Source organism: Osmerus mordax, chromosome 14 (genome assembly GCF_038355195.1).
Source record: "Osmerus mordax isolate fOsmMor3 chromosome 14, fOsmMor3.pri, whole genome shotgun sequence".
NCBI lineage: Eukaryota > Metazoa > Chordata > Actinopteri > Osmeriformes > Osmeridae > Osmerus > Osmerus mordax.
In genome coordinates, this window is record NC_090063.1 from 10876982 (window position 1) to 10897763 (window position 20782).

The window sequence follows — 20782 nt, forward strand, 5'->3', positions numbered from 1 at the left end:
TGTTATTGTTTGTTTTAACCCTCATGCTGCCTTCGGGTCACATGACCCAAAGGTTCATAACGAACCATCGTTGTTTACCCAATTTTACCCAATACAAAAACAAATAAAAATAATTTTCTTTTAACCTTTGCAATGTGGGGGGTCTGAGACAGCCCAACGGTTAAAAGAAAATGCTTCACTTTGTTTTTGTATGCGGTAAAGTTGTCGCAATACGACGGTGGGTCACAATGACTGATGGGTCAGAACGACCCGAAGATAACACAAGGGTTAAGTCATGAAGAAGAGCTGCTTCATTCCAATTCTTAAACAAATGTTACAAGCTTTACAAGGAGTTATGGGGGAAAACCAGAAGAGTCCTGAAATGTTAAGGTAAATAAACTACAAAGAGGATTGCACATAACAAAAAGTGACTAATGAGATTTTTGGAATGTCGATGTTCTCGTCAGTCATACAAAGGCTTAAGAAGGTACAGTAAACTTTGTGAAAGGATAAGGCATTAGGCACCTCCTGGTCGCCTGTTTCATGCTGAGGCCAAACAAAGACGAAACGTCGATACAGGGGGCAGCTGCCAAAGCCAGTCCATGGTGAGAGGAAGTGGATGAATTGGCTCCCTGGTATGACTGTTGCCTGGTACTACAATACAAATATCTTACATCTAGCTTCAACCGAGGGAAGTTTAACACAAGACCCAGAGCTTCCAGGAACTGAGTTTTAGTGTTTTGCCAGTCTAATCCAGTGAGTCTGTAGAGGAAAAGGGTCAAAGGAGTTTGAAAACATCAATACCTGGCTACGGTCAAGAAGTTCAAGCTCAAAGCTTTGGCTTCAAGATGGAACGAACCAATCACAATCCAGGGATTTGATTTTCAGAGTTCCAAAATGTCACTATCATTTAGAAGAAAATCTAGAAAAATAGGTGCTGGAAGCATCTTCCATGTATAGCCCATGTTCACAAGTTAGATTTGAGCTTTTCCACTCAATGTAAAATTCCATCATTCTGGAGCTGGGTAGTTCAGCCTTCATCTCTCAGAGGGACCAATGTTCAGTGGTCATGTTTTCATGTAGTTCACCAGGACACAAAAACAAACCAATAAGCCTTGTGTATGCATGTCATAAGTGAACACCCTAAGGTATGTCTGAGGAAAAAGAATGTCTACTTTACAGTAGGGAGCCCAAGTATGACATCAACCTTTTGGCATCATTTGGGTCATGCTTTGAAGCTTTACTCTTGTTTACCCTTGACTTGCTGATGCTGGCAACACTGACTGACACTGAGCACTGACAAAATACCAAGAGCACATAACCCCCCCCCCCCAAAAAAAGAAAACTGAGGGAGGAAAAGAGAGAAATACATGACTAGATCTGAGGAAATGTTCAAACGCTTCAAGCCATGCTGCTGGTAAATAATACCTGTACAGTGCTGTCGTCTACAATAAGTAACAGCTTGTAGAGTGCTGCACTCTAGTGTTGTCACGCTACTGTTGGTGTCAGCCCACCTAAGGTTTCTTATAGCAGGCCAGCTAGACTTGTGTACTGTGCTGCAAACAGCCTGTGCACCTTTGTTCTGATCTCTGAAGCTGCTAGGGATCCCAAACTCTAAAATAAATCTAAACTTGATTTGGATTTGTGGATTTCGATTGACTACAACATTTCTGTAACAAACTTGCTGTGGTAAATGATTCACAAAAATACAAATGAAAAGAAAAATAAACTCACCTGTGACCTAACAAGTCGTCAGGCCATTTGACAAATTCCATTCCTTCAAGTGATTCAATTTGTGCACAATTCAAATTGTGCATGTTAGATGGGCAGCTGTAAGCCTCAATTCAACTTTATACTTTTAATCACAATTCAAATCCTCAGTGGTTCAGGTACACCAACTAAGAGGGTGATCAATAAACCAGATAGAAAGTACTAAATACTGTTTGCACCACTGAATCCTTGTCAGTGCAAAACCAGAAATATAACTTAGTTTAAAAGGGAAATGTATAGTTTAAGCATGCAAGCCTTTACCACCTTGAACCTGTCATGTGCACGAACACTGCTGCACACTTTAACATGACCTCGAATGAACGTGGGTCTTGTTGAAATTAGATCTATAGGAAACTCCAACCAAGAACCACAGGACAGATACAATAATACAGTCTATTGTTTGTGTTTGTGCATTTCTATTCAGAGTGCAGGTTAGGTTAATAATTTACATTTACCGTACAGCAACAAGTAATACTACTACACTATATCTCACAGTGATCTCTTCTCTATCTCCTATTGATTACAACACTCAAGCTGCACAGTAATTGTGCTCTGAGATTATCTCAGAGAGATAGCTTGGATAAAAATATGTTGCGTTATGTCTGTTTATAGGTGACTATAACACAGCACTGTCTGGCACTTAAGGACAGTGAGCTAAATAGAATATTGCAAAAATAGAAGCATAGCATTTGATATGCTATGCCGTGCATACAGTAAACAAAATGATTCAGTTTAGGAGGAGACATTTGACAGTAAAAAAACTGACCTGATTTAGTATTTCAGCATCAATAACTCAGGCATATGTTTTGGAAGATGATCAGCATTAGAATTATGTGTACTCGTTATCAGTTATACACTTCAAAGGTTCAGATTTTCACAACAAGGACAACCAGTGATGAATAACCGTCAGACAAGAAAACGCCTCATTTATAGTTAAGTAGTGGAAACATTGAGGTTAAAGTTCCAAAGATGTAACAATATATTAATGATCAAATAAATATTCAATCTAAAACAGATGCAAAATTAAGAGTCAAAGTCAAAGATGTGTAATCTGACCCACACCCATTCAGTGCCCCCACTTATCCAGAGATCTTTACAGTCCTACACACAGATAAGATAGAGAGAATGCTGAAGGTCATGTCTGGAGTTGCTGCAAAAGCTCCTGCATGTCCTGTAAAGAAACATTTAGGTTAAACCTTAAAATAACAATGACAAGATAGCACTACATGCACAAGGCCCAATTGAACATTTAGGGAGCTGAGGACTGAGAAAGATAAAGCTCTTTGGAAGGAGCGGTCTTTGCACAAACCTGCGGAGTCCTTGCCAGCTTGAGTGCATGCTGTCATTTAACCAAAAAGAGATGTACGAAATACTAAAATATTTTGACATTTGTTTCAATTTGATTGAACCGTGAACTCAAATTGTTGAGGGGATAAGTTTAGTATTACATTTGAAACAAAAAAGACGTATCTTGACGAGTGGTCTCTGACTTTTGGACCTTTTACTGTATGTTAAAGACAAGACGAAGATGACAGTATAATACATGTGGTGCTTGGGATTGTTCATTGCAATTAAAAATAAGTTATAGTTCTTCAACTTATCTGCATTGACTTCATACATCGGTGTGGCGTTTCTGCACCCCCCCCACACAAACACAACGTGCCCTGTGATCCTGGTTATTATTGCATTCATATGTAATCAAAAACAAGTATGTGTGAAATACTAAAGAATTTGAATAAAAGGATGTGCATCCCCTGGATTTCCTCAACAAAGGGCTTCTGGGTTCTCTCAGAGGACAACAGTTTGTACCCCAGTAAATACTGCATGGAATACAGGCTAGGTTTAGACAAGGGAAGTGGAGCCTATCACCCACTTTCCTAAGAGAACATGCACAAAGGAATCAGAGACCCACCCTGTGTAAACTGGCATTGCTCTTTAACCACACATTTCTCAGGAAACTTGACATCTGCTCTTTTACTTGTCTCTTTGCAAAACGACAGTTATGAAGTAAGGTATTTCAATTACTCTAATTACTTCATTTATCTGCAGCCAAATGGTTGCGTGGGGATGTGTTTGTGAGTGCAGCAGACTATTGTATGGGATGTAGCCTTGAGGAACATGTATCCTGTGAGCTTTAAACAGCCACATCAGCATACTGTACAGATATCAGGAGAGATAAGGGGGTGAGCTAACCTGCGCCACACTTTAAAAGGCCAGGTCCAGACTGAGACAAGTCACTCCTTCAAGCGTGCAGTCGTTCACCTCACCCAGCAATCATGGCCTTCAACGCAACTTGGAAAGTAGACCGCAATGACAACTATGAAAAGTTCATGGAACAAATGGGTAAGAAAATGATTTATTTTTGTAACTAAGAAGGTCAGCATGCAGTGTGTGATTTATGGCAATCTTTAGTGTGATTTATGTCTTTTCATGAATCTACTTGGTATTGCTTTTTCAAACAGGCCTACAAGTTTATTCAGTGTCAACACCCTGTGTGGACAACATTTTCAAACACTTTCCCAACTGAGTGCGCTGCTCATGCTAGACTAGGCCAAACCTGCTAAACTGACCTACTGAATGATTTTAACGGGAGGCATTGGAAATTTTGACTGTATTCCTGCTCGCAGGTATCAACATGGTGAAGAGAAAGCTAGCCGCTCACGACAACCTCAAGATCATCATCCAGCAGACAGGAGACAAGTTTCACGTGAAGGAGAGCAGTGCCTTTCGTACGGTGGAGATAGACTTTACCCTGGGGGTGACCTTTGAATACAGCCTTGCAGATGGAACAGAGCTGTTGGTAAGTGACGTATGACATTATGCTCAATAGAGGGACCTCACTGCTTAGGACATACAGTATTTCAACACACGTTGAGTATGACGATGCCACATTTTCAGAAGTTCAATACTAGCAGTAGAGTGTGCCCTTGGAAATGTTTAGTAGAGTAAAGTCTATGGACTGTATGTATATTCACAGGTTAGTTTGATATCCACATATTATTTGTAAATATGTGCAATGTGCACAAGGAAAGCATTATTATCGGTGAGTGGTCAATTTCCTCTGTATTTAGTCCACCATCACCCCATTACCAAATCAATTATTTGCAACAAAATTACACTACCTCACAAGTCTTTAGTACAGGCAATAAAGAAATACAGTAGTTAAACCAATTTGGCTCAAGTTTATTTGTCATGTTTCATGACCACTTTGACCTTTCAGGGTTCATGGGTCATGGAGGGAGACATGCTGAAAGGGGTTTTTACCAGGAAGGACAACGGCAAGACACTGACAACAACCAGGGTCATCACTAACGATGAACTTGTACAGGTGGGTTACAGTCTATTCAAACACAAGCCTCTTACTGTACATCCATGATGCCAGCATCAGAAGCATTATGAGATAGCATGAATAAAATCTCTCTTCTTCAATCAGAGCTTCAACTACGAGGGTGTGGATGCCAAGAGGTTTTTCAAGAGGGGCTAGAGGTCAAGAGTCAGCATGGACGGATGTGTCAAGATACTGTACAATTTGTCAAATGTTTCAATACAGATGGCTGAACAAGGATTTTAAGCATGTTTCACATCGCTATCCACAGTCGCAGACAACATCAGACCAGATTTCCTTTCATTAACCAACTTGAACATCTGTACACGTTTTGAAGGAAAAACGCACCTTTTTTATATTAAATTTTTAAAACAGTAAACCCATTGTCAGGTGTTGAGTCAATTTCTTTGCTGTCTAACATTTTGAGTCACAAAATCTATTCCCAAATGCCATAATCATTACAAAATCAATAACTGTAACCCCCTCTGTATGCAGTTTACCAAGTACTCTGCAAGAAAAACTATCCAAATGTAAAAGTCAAGAGATACACAAAACAGGATTATTTGGTGATAGCATGTACAGTTTATTAAAACAATAAATAGAAATAAATATATAGGCATCTCCAAAAATATAAAGTGTTACACAGTTAGTCACTGTACATGTTTCTCTCCTATAGATCCCCACTGTAAATGATCAACAACATTGAGGCTTTATGGGGCATTACCTTTACTAATTGTACATAGATGCTAGCTAATGTATAAAATTATTTAATTGTATTTTAGTGTGGGGCGTAAGGTTTGGCCAGATGCTTTACAATCCTCTGACATATCTAATTAAAGCTGTAATATAAAAGCGATGACTTTCAGGACACACTGATCTCATTCTAAAGTGGACACAAGACGGACGATGTCATTGACAGCCGACTGCCAAGTGTTCTCAAACTCAGTGGCAACACTGCTGCGCGCACCCACACACACACACTCACACACACTCACAGGGAATATCGTAAACGACAATGAAGTCAGGTCAACCTTATTAAAGCGCAAGACCCCCAGTTGTTGTTCTATTAGAGTGCAGTCAATCCAGTTCAATTCTGTCATGGTAAAGATGCAAAGGCACTCCTGTTAAAACAATTTATAGATATATACAGTATATACTGTATGTACAAATTACATTCTAAATTATAAAGCCAGTGGAAACATTTGCATTCTTTTTCAAACATTTACAGAAACATGTACTTGACAGTATAATACATGGAAAATGAAGCTAATAAAAAAAAAAGCGAAGTGTTCTAGAGTGAAGCCCAGGCAGCATGTGACCAGTGATGATCGGCATCACAACAGCTGAACCACACCAGCCACCCCATGAACTGAAGTCGGAAGCTCAGACTGTTTTCGATCAAAAAAAAAGAAAAGAAAAAGAATGTCTTTGCACTTTATTATACATGTTGCGCACTACTAACAGAAAGATGACCTTGTTATGGGTTAGATTAGTTTGATGTTTTGGAGGAAATGTATCAATGCTGTAGAGGTGCCTACATGGATTGCAAGTTTTTGAAACGTTGCGTCCGTTTAGAGAGGGGCACGTGGAACCAGCCTTAGATTGGATCCTGTACACGTTTGTACACGAGTCATCTTCCACTACAGCTAGTGTTACAAACTATGTTCCGTAACTAGAATAAATATGGTTTTGGAGTGTTTCTTCAACTTCCAAGTCTTTCGTTTTACCACCTCGGCATTCAACACCAGTGAGCCAGACTAGTTTTAAGGTTAGAGTATACCATTTTTAGCTTGTTTACACTTAACCAGACTAGTTATTGTAATTTATTTTCTAATATTCTTTCGTCTGTCGCACCTGCCTAAACTGCCATTTTACTATGCTTGACTAATCTGAGACGTAGATATTTCCCAGTCATTTCCTAATGACAGAGGGCTAAAGATATGGACACAGGGCCATCTACAGGTGAAGCAGCAGCACAGCCCTCGTTCTACAGGAGGGACACGACAGGAGCGATGCTAAATATTGTAAAGCCAAACATGGTCTATGGAGGTACATGCAGAATGAAGGTCAGCAGTATGTGTGTTCTGTCTTGTCTAGTCACAAGGTTACATCAGTAAAATACCATGAAAAAACATCTAGAATATCGTGTAACTGGTTTTGGGTGAGTTGCCTGGAATGGTAAATGTTGCACAGATACTTTGAGACTTAAAAGACCAACCCATTCTTATCAAAGTTCAGAAATAGGAGTATTTATTGACTGGCCCAAGAAGTTGTGCATGTCTTTGTACTAACTCTGATTGGGAAAACATTTGAACGTGGTGGTTGCTAGGAAACAATGTCAGATATCCCATGCTCATGCTAATACTACACACAACAAAAGTAACTAGTATTACCTTTTGGAAGTACTCATGCAAATTTGCAAAAACCATCATAGTTGTCTACTTGTTGGACAAATTTGGTACACTGACGCAGTGCTTTCTTTAGACAACTTGCAGAAGACAACTACGAATTCTGCAAAAAAATTTACATTTTGGGATAAATATTAAGAAACTGGTGGCTCACCAGTTAAATGCCATCCCGGTTCAAATCCGGCCCGGGCCATTCTCTGCATGCCATCCCCTCTCTCACCCTGCCTTTACTATTTATGTCATCCTTTCACTGTCCAAAAAGGCATGAACATGCCAAAAATGTATCTAAAAGCATTGGGAAACAGCATCCGGGCTAACCAACCAACTTGAGCATATTCAAAAAGTGTTTTTAAAAGTGCTGTAGACTACATCCTGTTCAAGTTTCCCCCAGATCACAAACCTTCCATGTATGGACAGGACAACAGATTATGCTGTTCACTGAATACATACTACAATTTACGAGAGTACCGATGATGCGTTTTAATGATGGAGTTCCATCGCATGCATTGACAAGTATCCAGCAAGTTGAGCTCTAGTATGCATAGAAGGATGTGGTACGTAAGCCAAACGATCATAAAGGTTCCTGTGAGAACAGAGACAGTGTTGTAGAGTATACATCTAGTCTATATGGTACTCACCAGTTAATACCATCACAAATAACCTCGCTCATCCAGTCCTTTGGCAGACACTGGATTCCACTTTGCTGTGGGCTTATTGCTACTATGGCCTGGAAATAAGAAATACGACAAAACAGAAAAATAATACATCAAAAATGTAACACGTCGCCAGAATTGACCTTAAAAACAAAACAACATGAAAGACAGTGACACATATTCAGACAAAGCTTGTCAGTATTTTTTCAATGATGCTCTTGTTTAAGCTTACTTGTATCAGGCCTGCTTTTAGGCGTGTCTAGTGAGGAGTGTGTGTCCATGGAAAGGGTGTGGCCAGGGTCTCTGTGCTCCATGGCCGGGACCCCCTGCCGGGGCATGGTGGCGGAGAGGAGCAGGGGCCGCTGGTGGTGGTACTTGAGTCTATAGGTGTCTGTCATACAGTTATCCACACTGAAGTACGTGGTCAGGGAAACCTCCTGGGCCTGAGTCACCTGGTCAACGCCCCCAGCTCTGGGCCTACCACTGCCTGGGGCCCTTTCCTCGCTCTCACCCGATGACTGGTTACTCCTTTCCGGGTCAGAGCATGACTTGGAGCCGCTGGCGTCTGAGGACGGCCTCTGACCTCCAGGGTCGGGCCGGCGGTGGGGGCTGGCGTGGGCGGCGGAGGGTCGGACGCTGGGTCGCGGGCTGGTCTGGGACGGCTCCTGGAGCAGACGGGGTCTAAAGCAGTGGCGGTTGGTCTCTCCCGCGTGCAGAGGGCCTCGTTGGCTGGGTTTGAAGTGGGACGGTGGCGGCGCTGCGGCAGTGATCAGCGGGCGATGACTGGTCGGTTGAGAGGGTTCTCCCGGGTCGGCACCAGGGTGTGAGGGCAGGGGGAGGGCCAAGCGGCCACAGGGGGCCTCGGAGGAGACGGTTTCGCTGTTGCTGGAGCGGTAGGCGCTATCCCTGTCCTCCGGCTCCGATAGATTCCCGGCGAGGTCGTCGGAGCTGTTCCACTCTGAGCTACTGGTTTTCCCCAGGCGTCGGAGGGCGGGACTGTCGGCATGGTGGCCTCGGACAATCGCCTCTGACTGGTCAGGCTGGATGCAACGGGTGTCCATTGGGGCGGAGTCTCTCTCTGTAGCACATCCCTTCCTGGAGCTGCTCTGACTGGATCTCAGTTTCCGTCTGTGGGGTAAGAGAAGTCTGGAATGTACTAGTAACACAGTTGTGGACACTTAAGGCCTAAGGGACACAGACAATGACTCGTTTTGAGAGCAGGTTGTCATATTCTATCAGCACCCCAGAGGCACATAGGAAATACAATTTCATGGAGAGAGCATTCACTTTCATTTTCAAATGATATATGAGGTAAGGATGGATGGCTGGAGCTCATACATCTATGATATGAATCTGAGTATGCATGCGAGACTTAAATCTGACAGTATTACCGTGAACTTGGACTGCATTTCAGGAGATGTGAATGGGAAGCCTGGTGATCACAGTTCTTTCCCTGAGATTTGACAGGATGTTTGCCTGAACGGGAGAGTCACACATCACATATCACAATGCAACAAATCAGTACATTTAGTCCAATTCACAGCATTGAGTCAAAAGTGGGTATTTTTGTGTCATTTTTACACAGCCTCTTTTTTAGACATGGATATGAAACACATGATGAATGAACTGTCAACAAAGGGCTTTCACTGAATCTGTCTGATAAAGGTTGGGTGGGAATAACCAGAATCTTGTTTCCGAGAAACCTATTTGACTACTATATTAATCTTTTGTTTAAAAAGAATGAAAAAAATAATACACTTAAGTGGAGTGAGCATGGCCTATGTTCAGGGAGATGGCCTATAATCTCTCTCTCTCGCTCTCTCTCGCTCTCTCTCGCTCTCTCTCGCTCTCTCACGCTCTCTCTCTGCGAGGGCAGTTCCCTTCCAGGGCCACAAGATGGTGGCACAGTGTTGATCTCAGCAGATCTGAGACGTCACCGCCGGATGGACCAATGGGTGACAGTGGCGCACCCGCAAATGCAGCAAGAGGGCTTGCATGCATGCCGAATTCCTGCCCTTTAAAAATAGATGCGTTTATTTTTTTCCTTTCCTGCTGACCTAGAGGTCCATGCAAGGATAAAAGCTGCAAGTGAGAGAGACTTGGATCTTCTGGCTCTATATTCACAAAGTCCTGACTAATACACTGTGAAGGGGAGTGGAGAAAGAGAGGGGGGGGGGGGATTATATAACATGGCGCACTCACAACAATGACAAACAGCATTGAAGTCCAGCTGTGATATCTGAACAAGCATTTTTTTCGTCCATCTCTCAGGATTAACACCAGATTAAGGAATGTACACAGCTTAATGGGTGACCAGGTTAAATCAGAACAGGTCGAATAGACAACCCCACAGACCAGCTGTAAATCAGCCCTCATAATACACCATCTACATCTCTTCAACTACAGACTGATTACTCAGATCCATCCAATAATACCTATAGTCCCCCCGTCCCTTAAACCGTATCCTACCTATCTATCTCTCCGCTGAGCAGGTGATATTTTTCAATCACCACAGAAATGTCATAGAAATTCCACAAGAAAAGCTTTTCAAATGGAATATGGCAGTTGGGATAGTTGGGACAGATGGATTGTTTGAATCCATGGTTTAACTGAAAGTGAGTGTGACCCGGAGTTGAGCACTGAACCCTTTCAGAAGGTAGTGAAGCTCAATCTACGAAAGAGTTTCTCTGGTCACACTTTGGAAAAGATCTTGACTTCTCATGTTACAAGTAGTAAATCATTATTGCATTTTGTTTTGTGTGAGATTGGGAGGGGGGGTATATGCAACACATAGCTAGTGCTGCCATAATAGGTGTAGCCTTGACACAAAAACCAGCGTTCAAAAACAAAAAAATTATAAATTGGTGATTTCTATTGATTTCTTTAAAACCTTTCCAGAGTTTTGTTTTTGTTTGCGTCACAAAATTGTAAAACAAATCCTTCCTTAACGACTGAAATACAGCACAGATTAGAGATGAGAGATTTGAGGGTTTGGTTTTGCATGACTTGACAAGCTGTGTAATCATGACGGAGGTCCCTGGCATTTAAGGGCCTTTGGCTCTGTTTGTTTGACTGTAATCGTGGCCTGTTTAGTCAGGGTACAGAAAAATATATATTTTTCTGTTTCAGATGAAACTGAGAAGAGGAGGCAAGTAATTGATTAGAATTTGATATCCAGCATGGCCTATCACTTTCAGACAGTTCAAATGCTGATTTGGCAAATTACATTGCCTTCTGTATTAATCATATAGGTGTAAATGTACCTGGTTTTGACTCCGCTCTATTTGGGTGGAGTTGACCCTTGCTGAAAAAAGAAAATTTTTGTTACAGGACAGTTCAAAAACTCACAGAAATCACACTTGGCCAATCACATCAAGTGGTGCAAAGGTCAACAAAACCGTTATGGTGATAATGAAAATGTTGGTGGCATGTAGCCCTTGTCTGATGACAAAGCCAGGAGTTAGAGAAGCTCAGTCAAAACTGCACCAGTTGATCATTAACCAGATATCCACAATTGGTAGGCTATTGATTTCACCAACCCCCCCCCCCCTGCACAGCTCAGTGCTATAACTCAATAAGCCACAGACACACACACACACACATCAGTGCACAATACGACAACCAAACCCATTTGGTATCCCCCTTTGCCCACTCAGCCATCACTTTGCCACTCACGAACAAAAAAAACCCGCCTGGTCACGGCTCACCTCTGCGCCGGCACTTCCGGAGTTAACCTCTGCTCCTTCCCCGTGAAGCCGTCCATGCCGGGGGAGTCTGGGTTGGTGGAGCCGCTGCTCAGCCGGTCGCTGCTCTCATAGCCTGACTCGGTCCTCTGGATGGTCCAGGTGTCACTGCGCAGCAGCCCCTTGGGCCTGGCTCTCCCGGGCCCCTGGCTGTCCCGGCCCCGGCTCTCAGACTCCAGCGAGCTGTGGCTCTCCGTCTCCAGACGCTGCTCGTCCTCGTAGATGGTCATCAGGCATTTCTGCTTCCGCTCCTCCCTGTTCCTCGCCCGCTCCCTCTCTCGCTCCCGGTCTTGTTCCGCGTGCCCCCTTTCCTGGCCAGAGGACTTGCTGCGCCGGGGGCTGCTATGTTGTTGTAGCTGTTGTTGTTGTTGTTGTTGTTGTTGTTGCTGCTGCTGTTGTTGTTGTTGTTGCTGCTGTTGTTGTCGCCGTTCGAGTTCACTCAGCACACTGTCGACGTTCAGCACCTCCCGGACCGGTCTCCAGGACGGTTTGGGTTTGCTGCGGCCCAAGCTCCCGCCTTTTTCCCAGGATTCCTGCCCGCCGTCCTGGTCGTGGCGGCTGGGGGCGCCGGACTGCGAGCGTGGCTCCTTAGCTTCCCTGCTGGCGTGACACGGAGACTTCTCCAAGCGGGAGCTTCCCTTGTGCCGCTGGTCGGCGTGCTGCCTTGGCCCGCTCTCCGGAGGCGACGAGGACCTAGCATACGCCATGTCTAAACAGCACGTGGCATCATATAAAAGTTTAATACACTCAACAGAGGCACCTCTAAATGAACTATGTACAAATTCAAAGACTCTTCCGCTTAAAAAATGCATATCAGAAAGGATTTGTGCAGGCAACAATGTTGGTTTGCATGTAAGTGGATCATGAGTATCGGCCCCAATACTGTACCTTTGGGTGGGGGCGGCTCTTCTCTTCTATGCCCTCGTTCACTCTCCTTTTTAGACCCACCGACCACTCTCTGGGAATTCTCTCTGAAAGGCTCCCGGTAGCTGTTCGGACTGCCCAGAGGGCCTTTTACTGAAGAAGAAGAAAACATCTAAATGTAGTATGGGATGGGGAGGCCAAGTTCACCCAAGTGTTCAGACAAATTAGACTTAAAGTCACAAATGCCCTGAAATCTTTTGTGTTCAGTCATATGAACTGACATTGGCTTCGTTTACTCAGGATTACTTTTATACCTCGTTGCACAACCAAATGCCCTCAGAGACAAGAGGTTGAACGCTAAGCAGTCTTGAACGCACCTCTGTTGAGTCCTGAGGTGGAAGGTAGTAGCTGGTGGTTGTGGGTCCCTTGGTTGGAGCGAAGCGGCCCTGCATTCTCTCTGGCTGCATCCATCTTCTTTGACCCTACTGAACATTACAACACAATGCCGGCTGTCAAAGTAGTGTCAATAATATGGGTTTCAGGACACACAAGTTTGCAAAACGTAAGCAATCAGGCCTCCAGAGAACATATCTCTGAAACAGAGTTGCATAGGTGTGGGTTTAAATGCAGTTTACACTAAGGTTATCTAACCTTAAACCTTACTTCATATCACACCTGACCAACGAGGAGTATATCCTCAACCGACCTGTGATGCAAGATTATGTGAACAGCATTGCTGCTAATTCTATCAAATTACAAGCCTTTGAGCAGTACTGACTGTACTGTTACAACATTACCATGGAAACTACTTTGAAAAGTCCTTCAAGTGACATTGATTAATCTCTCCATTTCCACCAACAGTGACATGTAAAAACAGATTAAGGATCATAGCTGCAACTAGGCCTGCATGAGTCTAATGAGTCAAATGTTGTGGTGAAGCACTCTTCAACAGAGCCCACTTCTAACACACAATTTCTAAAATAGAAATCTCTTCAGCGAGAAATCTCTCGTCAAACAAAAACAATAAAAGACATGTTTGTACGGTCTGGTAAACTGAATGTGAGACCATTCAGATCAGCCTAACCAATCAAACTATAGGATTCACACACACATTTCATTCCAAACACTTATAAAACTGCCACAAGTACCACCTCTGAACAACACTACACTCTGAAACAATGCCAGATGCCGGTCCAATTACATTCTGTCCTCCTGTACAATTACTTACGCTTGCCGGCATGAGGATAACAGTCAGATCCCATGCCAACGAAGGTACCGGAACGCAACACTACAACAAAGCGACTCATTGGAACGAGCGAGGTGCCATCAACAGTGGACGGAGAGACAAACATGGGACCGTGTCCGGGAGCGAGAGAGAGAGCGAGTGAAAGCTGCGTAGCACGGGCAGGCTCGCTCGGCCCCACCACGAGGGATTAGGGAAGGACGGGGGCAGGCAGGCAGGCGTGGGTGGGTGGTAATCTGTCCGCAGCAGAAACATCGACCTCATGTTCAAGTTCAACTCTGCACACCAGGATGGACAATCCCGTGCTTTGGCCATGGGGAGTGGCTTTAAAAAGCACTCACACCATCCCAAGCCCAAGCCATGACTCTTCCCAGACCTACGCACCTTTGACCTCCCCATTGACCCGGGCTTTGTAACGGGAGCAGATGGTGGTCTGACGGGGTGCGTCCTCGCTTGAGACTGGACTCCCCTCTGGGTTGGCATAGAACAGGAGGAGGGGCTGGAAATGTCCCCGGATACACTTCGAGGCCACGTCCTTCCACTTGGAACCAATCTGAAAGCGCAGAATGTCAGAGGAACCATCAGTGAACCATTTGAGAACACCAGACATCAAGCGGCCTACACAAAACCCCACAGTACAAGAGCCGAAAACGACCGGCAGTACAGTGGAGTCCTCGTCAACGCAGACCACAGCGTAATGCGTAGTCCCTCACCTCCTTCACCGTGGCATCGTCAAAGAAGATCCATTTGGAGGACTTGGTGTGGTAAGCAAACGCAGAGTAATGTTTGCTGGAGTAACATATCATTCCCACCAGGTGTAGCTCACTCTTTTTGGCATTCTCATCAGTCACCCGGTTAAAAAGCTGGTGCACAGAAGAACATCACAAGGTATATATGTAAATGCAAATATATATAAGAAAATTATATGATAAAAAAAAAACTAATCTGGAATGCTTTTCAAGCACTTCTGAAGGGAGTCTGTATTTCTGTGGTCTTACCCCAGAGAGCTTGAGGCAAGGACCCAGCGACCTGACCACGTCCTCCGTCAGGTCGGACTGTTCCGCGTCCCACACAAAGCCAATGGTGACTATCTCCGGGCAGTTCATGAGCACGCGGCGAATCTTGATGCTCTGCCCACAGTTGCTCTGCATGGCAAGGACACAGAAAGTCAGTATACCCCGGGGAGGATTGATCGGAGCAATCTATGTGTTGTCGATAAATCCACTGTTTCGTTCTAATTAGTATTTGACATAGAAAGAAAAACCCACACCAGACGTTTTAATCACATAATCACGTTTGACCTACAACTGTCTGTATGAGACTGATAACACAAACTCAATCCTGCACCCGTTAGCTTCTACAGTGCATTCTGATTCATGTGTGCGACTGCCTCTCAGATAACTGGGGAGGAAAGAGTGCATTGCTCTGGTGAGCTTGCCTGCATGATTTGCTTTATCCGACATCAGTACATATAAAGGGTTAAGCGAACAAAGCACTTACAACAGGCTGACGCACACCAAAGTGGTAGACAGCAGCCAATACAGATGAGAGACCAACGGTGGATAAGCCCCACGTGCTATTTATAACCCAACACTAGTCTGGCAGCCCCCCCACCTCCTCCTCCCTGGTGGTTGGAGTGCAATGTCACAGCAAAGTTGCGGCAGGGGGGGGGAGAGAGACAGAGAGAGAAACAGATAGAGAGAAAGTGAGGCAGAGAGAGAGACAAACAGGGAGAGACAGCAAGAGAGAGGAAGACAAGACAGTATGTGAAGTAAAAATCCTCTGCAGGTTTGAATGAAACATTCAGCCTTCAGTCAGTTGCTGTGCTCGTGTATTTTTTCCTGCCTAACTTCGGAACCAAGGTTTGGCAAATCCACCCCGCAACTGCAGTTTCATTATAGCCTGTAACAGCCTCTTCTTCACCACGGCCATACCTTGTTTGTATGACAGCCCGGTTCTAATGGGCTGTTGAAACCACACAGACAGGACGTCTCTCTCTGTGCTGGGTAGAACGTAGGTCGACAGGAAGGACCTACCGGGCAGCTGCGGAGGTCCCCGATGGTGTTTGCTGCCTGCAGCAACTCCCCAAACATGTCTGTCCTGAGCCGGTCGTTCTTTCCCAACACTCGCTCCACCTGTTGGCTGGGACAGGGAGGGGAGGAATGGGGGTTAGAGACGTGAAGATGTGTCTCATCACAATAAGGTCAATCACTATGTGTAGATTTCAGGAAGATATATATTCAAAACCAAACAAATATATATTTTGTCTGTAAGCTGTCTGCTTATACTGATCCAAAACCCACCGTATATAATGTAACTACACTAACCCTGCGCAGTAACAAAGCTTGACATTTTGAGAGATGTTGAGACATGAATGTCTGAGAGAGAGAGTGTGTGGGTGTGTGTTGTCTGTGTGTGTGTGTGTGTGTGTGTGTGTGTGTGTGTGTGTGTGTGTGTGAGAGAGAGAACTGTGGAGCCAAGGTGGAGAGTTGAGGCTCAGGGTGAGTGGGTTTGTGGTCCTCACCATAGAGCAGTAGTAGAAACGTAGTGTACCAACTCTGTGAAGGGCAGGGGGTCTGAAGATGCCCCACAGCTCCGGCACACAAACTGCAGACACAGAGGCCATGAAAACTAATTATTGAATGGTTGATTAGGATGCAATAAATGCAATCATTTAGAGATAAGATAAAGGACTTAAACAGAATAAACACTTTTTAAAATGGTGATTGGCCCATACATTCAGTAAGTGTGTATCCAGATACAAAAATTTCTATTTTGATATAAAGTTTGTGTATCTGCTGGCGTCATATTTACAATGTAATAATACAAAGGAACTGTGGGTATGGTAAACTCCTTCACCTGTTCATACAGCGTCATGGCAAACTTTTGATGAGTGATACAAGACCTGGATGTGCAGGCCTCCGTGGCCGTGTCTGACACGATGTGCTGGTGAATCCGCTCTAGAATGTTCTCCTTGTTTGTGAAAAAAACAACGGTCAGACATATCATACAGTGTAGATATTTGTGCCAATGCAATGGAGAGCTGAAATGATTTAACATTATTACATAGATATTCCCATATGGTTATACCATTCTTCGTTGCCATAAGTGCTACCAAAACCACATACAGGGTTGTGGTGGTGTGTTGCTTTTGTTGACTCTGGTCACAGATACCTTTCAGCTGAAAATAACCTTAACTGAAATACCCTTTGACCCCTGCTTCCATGTCCACAGCCCAACAAACAAGTATGTCAAACGGACGGCACTAGCACTGCAGCTACAATGGCAATCCAATTCCCATTCAAGGACCGCTTGAAAACGGGAAACTTCAAAACCGGGAAAACTTTTTTATTTTCCATCAACAAATTATAATAATTGTAAAAGGGGGAATGTACTTTTAGTCCTTTGATGATAGTTTTACATATCATTTCACTCTATACAGGGGGGATGCTTTCTGACAGAAATAACAATGGTATGTGCAACTGCAATCAGATGAGTTACACAAAGGAAAGGACTGGAAGGAAACATACAAAACATTCAGCAGCGTCGTCCATGAGGCCCAGTTGGAAGCGCTGCTCGTCCTTAAAGGTCTCTGCCAGAGCGTGTCGGAGTGTGTCAGAGGGCAGCGCTCGCTCCCGGCTCTGCTGAAACTGGCTAAATATACTCTGAGAAGGGAAAGGAGACACGTCAAAATGTTTACGTTGTCAATCGTGTATATTATGGTGTGTGTAGGCTGAACAGTCTGGTAGAGATTGAAAATGACACATTGAGAGATTCAATGTTTCTTGTTAGGTAAACTCACAGTGCGTTGTGAAGTGAGTTAACCAGTGGTTTAGATAAAGTTTGGATTTGTATACTGAAGGTACCTTTAAAGCACAGAAAATGCAGGCATCGCCCAGACAAAAGTGACCAGGAAGCTGCCTCAAACTCCTCCGGAAAATGTCCAACTGCCAGAGGACCTACAGAGGCACAACAGCAGCATACAATTAATTTTGTCTGCCAGTTTTTATTTCCCCACTCGAAGCTGTGGGGGGTGGGGGGGAAGGGGGGATGCGGCTGATTATCTGAAACATCCCCAGACCAAGTGAGAGGAGAAAAAAACTCTCAACGCGGCTCTGCCATCAACCAGTCTGTTAGCGACATGTCTGGGAAGTACCAAATGATGCATTGGAAATTACAGTTCATTCACTCCAAATTAAGAGCTGGAGTGATGTACAGCCTAAAATCTAAGAGCCTATTTTACCCTGGGACAGCAACTTTTGTTCAGATTGCCTAATCAATATCAATCAAGAATAAAAATAACTCCTGTAACATCCACCTGAACAGCGCTGTTGAGGAAGCAGCTGTTCTGGCCTGGTTCATTGAGCAAGCCCTTGGTGAGGGCAAGAGACAGCATGCTCCCAGGCTGGTAGGACTTCCCAAGACCACCAGACTTCTTGAAGAGCTTTGCCCATGCCATCGAGTTAAAGCCTGTCCCTGGAGAGAGAGATGGGGGGGGGGGGGGGGGAGAATTTTTTATTTTTATTAAAAAGATGATGGTGGCTACATTGCCCTTGTGAGTGACAGTATGTCATTGAGCCTGCATAGTCAGAGCTGTTCTAAAAGGATACAAAACTTTTTCAACAATTTGAGAATAAAGCTATTCTCCTGATGTAACACAGAATAAACATTGCATACTTTCAAATATAACTTCAGCCAAAGATTAGCAGACAGAATGAGGTCATGGAATGTTTTTAATACTGGTCATAAACATGAATTATATTCAATTTGAGGAATTTAATAATACACGTGTATTTCATCATTAGCTTATATGGCACTTTGCAGCACTTATATAGTGAACTAAAAAAGACCCGAGGAGACAGAGTTCTTAGTGGCTAACCCTAACCATTCATTTTTTTCTGGCTCTGTGTAAAAGCTGTACACCTGAACCTTATCTAGAAGATGACATTGTACACAAAAATGTAAGGAGCTCAATAAGCAATTATTGCTTATATTTTCTCATCATTGATTAATGTATCTGTTTGCAGGAAAAGACAATGTAAGCTCAACTGAATAATATGCTGTTCTAATTCTACACCTATACATAAACTGTCTGTAAAACAGTTTAGCACCACTACCAGTTTGTTCACTTCCTTTCTACATGTCTCGTAAATGATCCAGAATTGCTTCAAACTATCATGACATTAAGACAAAGTAAGAAGAAGAAAGAATAGGGAGATACTGCTTTAAGTCTTACCTTCTGCAGCCATTGCGGGAGACTTGCTGCAGCTGGACATACGCGGAGGAGAGAGTTGGTACTGTGGTCTGGCCATGAGAGCCATCCATATCATCTCCACACATCCCCAAAAAGATCACCTGAGGTTTCAGGGCTCATCCATAGGGAAGCTTGGGAATCGCACCACTGAACATCGAATGATAATCTGTCTAAATCTAAAGTGAGAGAGGGGAAGAGAGAAGTAACATGCCACCCTTGCACCAGTGTTAAAATAAGTGGCCTGAATAATAACACTAGGAAGAAAAGGTGAAGCTGCCTCTTTTGAATTAGCCGCATGTCTATCGTTTCAGATAATACAAAGTTTTGTGACAGCTTGGTAGGGTTTTACATCCGTTTTTGATTGATGCCGATTCATTTTCGATTACTTTATCATATTTAACGTCTTAAATAAAAAATAATTAGTTGTCATCTGAGTCCATAGGATGGAAGTGTAAACACTCACTACTCATCACTCTTCCCACAAGTGGTAGGGCTGCATGAAGTAAGGCCTGATGGGTGACTTGATTTGACTTTAGTTGATGTTTCTGAATGTAAACTAGTTGGCAAGTCTGACGTCCTTGACAACTTTTAATTTCTCGTCAGTATCCCGAACTAGGTAGGTCGTAAGAGTGACTAGTAATGATACAATGTAACCAACCTATAGTATTCTGACACACTCATAAAGCTATACAGTATGCTAGCTATTTAGGATTCCTTTACATGGACTGAGTAGCCTAGCAGATGGCTAAAGCTACACACCGATAGCGGCTCCACCTGTTCCGACACATGCGAGAGCTAGTCTTGTTATTAGACCACCGGTTTACCGCATCATTGCTCATGTTTTGAAAACAATTTATTTTCGCTACGAATAAGCATAACAAAAATCACAACCTACTCACCGTGTACGGATGTATGGTCACTGCTCTGGAGAAAATTCAAATTTTTCGCAGTCCAGTTGTTAACATGAGATACAACCTGTCGCGGAGTCCTGTCCCCGAAATCTTTTGGAATCAGATATGATGCAGACGGTGCACTGTGTCAACCAGAGCGCGTGTATGGTTGGTCATCCCCGTGGTCAAATAGGGCCCGCATGACTATAAATGACAGTAAAATATTAGCGTCAGCGCCCGTACAGAAGGCGTCCTTACAAATAGGTATTGCGTTATAGTAGTGTAGACCACGATGTCGGTTTGTTCTGCAGAAGATTGCAGTTAAATCCAGCAAATCATTACATAAACGGGACCAGTGTGCTAGTCTTTGCCACCTGAATGTCAGCAGCGGATTAGTGATGTTTCGAGAGTTGGGAGGTCAAACTCCGCCCCTAGTGTGCACTGCTGCAACGCAATCCCCGAGGAAACTGGCAGCATGGCACAACATGCTTGTGTATACTTCAGCAGGACCGACAACATTTGACACAGCAGAGAGCTATTGTAATTGTTCCTTTGGGATGGGAATAGCGGTCACATGCACACGGTGTTGCATAATCCTGCAGCACATGCTGCAATGAATTCATTGTCTGTTGAGAATTTCTGGTGTCTGATAT

At 43.8% G+C, this 20782-nt stretch overlaps 2 protein-coding genes across 7 annotated transcripts in view; one reads left to right on the forward strand and one right to left on the reverse strand.

Moving 5' to 3' along the window:
• Positions 1-20223, reverse strand: part of usp53b (ubiquitin specific peptidase 53b) — a 28573-nt gene extending 8350 nt beyond the window's left edge. For 3 of the 6 annotated variants that reach the window (XR_010878260.1, XR_010878261.1, XM_067251128.1), the window contains exons 1-18: positions 20139-20223; positions 19222-19415; positions 18304-18461; positions 17852-17944; positions 17516-17650; positions 16845-16958; positions 16510-16592; positions 16022-16127; positions 14984-15130; positions 14699-14848; positions 14370-14538; positions 13120-13227; positions 12767-12895; positions 11843-12587; positions 11399-11439; positions 9527-9611; positions 8368-9263; positions 8121-8209 (exon numbers count right to left, since the gene is read on the reverse strand). Coding sequence is in view for 4 of the 6 variants with exons in the window: in XM_067251128.1 (XP_067107229.1) it covers positions 8133-8209; positions 8368-9263; positions 9527-9611; positions 11399-11439; positions 11843-12587; positions 12767-12895; positions 13120-13227; positions 14370-14538; positions 14699-14848; positions 14984-15130; positions 16022-16127; positions 16510-16592; positions 16845-16958; positions 17516-17650; positions 17852-17944; positions 18304-18461; positions 19222-19315 (3330 nt within the window). In the remaining 2 variants the exon portion in view is untranslated. Of the gene's footprint in view, positions 1-5633; positions 6463-8120; positions 8210-8367; positions 9264-9526; positions 9612-11398; positions 11440-11842; positions 12588-12766; positions 12896-13119; positions 13228-14369; positions 14539-14698; positions 14849-14983; positions 15131-16021; positions 16128-16509; positions 16593-16844; positions 16959-17515; positions 17651-17851; positions 17945-18303; positions 18462-19221; positions 19444-20138 lie in introns of those variants that run through there. The other 3 variants (XM_067251130.1, XM_067251131.1, XM_067251129.1) reach the window with 3 other exon arrangements.
• Positions 3966-5458, forward strand: fabp2 (fatty acid binding protein 2, intestinal). The gene is made up of 4 exons (XM_067251136.1): positions 3966-4092; positions 4377-4549; positions 4970-5077; positions 5183-5458. The coding sequence occupies exons 1-4, from the start codon at positions 4026-4028 to the stop codon at positions 5231-5233; spliced, it is 399 nt and encodes a 132-aa protein (XP_067107237.1). The 5' UTR covers positions 3966-4025; the 3' UTR covers positions 5234-5458.
• Positions 20224-20782: the final 559 nt, after the last annotated feature.

Excerpts from the sequence above, each read along its gene's own strand:
- fabp2 (XM_067251136.1), top strand. The coding sequence starts at position 4,026 with ATGGCCTTCAACGCAACTTGGAAAGTAGACCGCAATGACAACTATGAA. Across the intron at positions 4,093-4,376 it reads AAAGTTCATGGAACAAATGG|GTATCAACATGGTGAAGAGA; the intron begins GTAAGAAAATGA and ends TCCTGCTCGCAG. Across the intron at positions 5,078-5,182 it reads CTAACGATGAACTTGTACAG|AGCTTCAACTACGAGGGTGT; the intron begins GTGGGTTACAGT and ends TTCTTCAATCAG.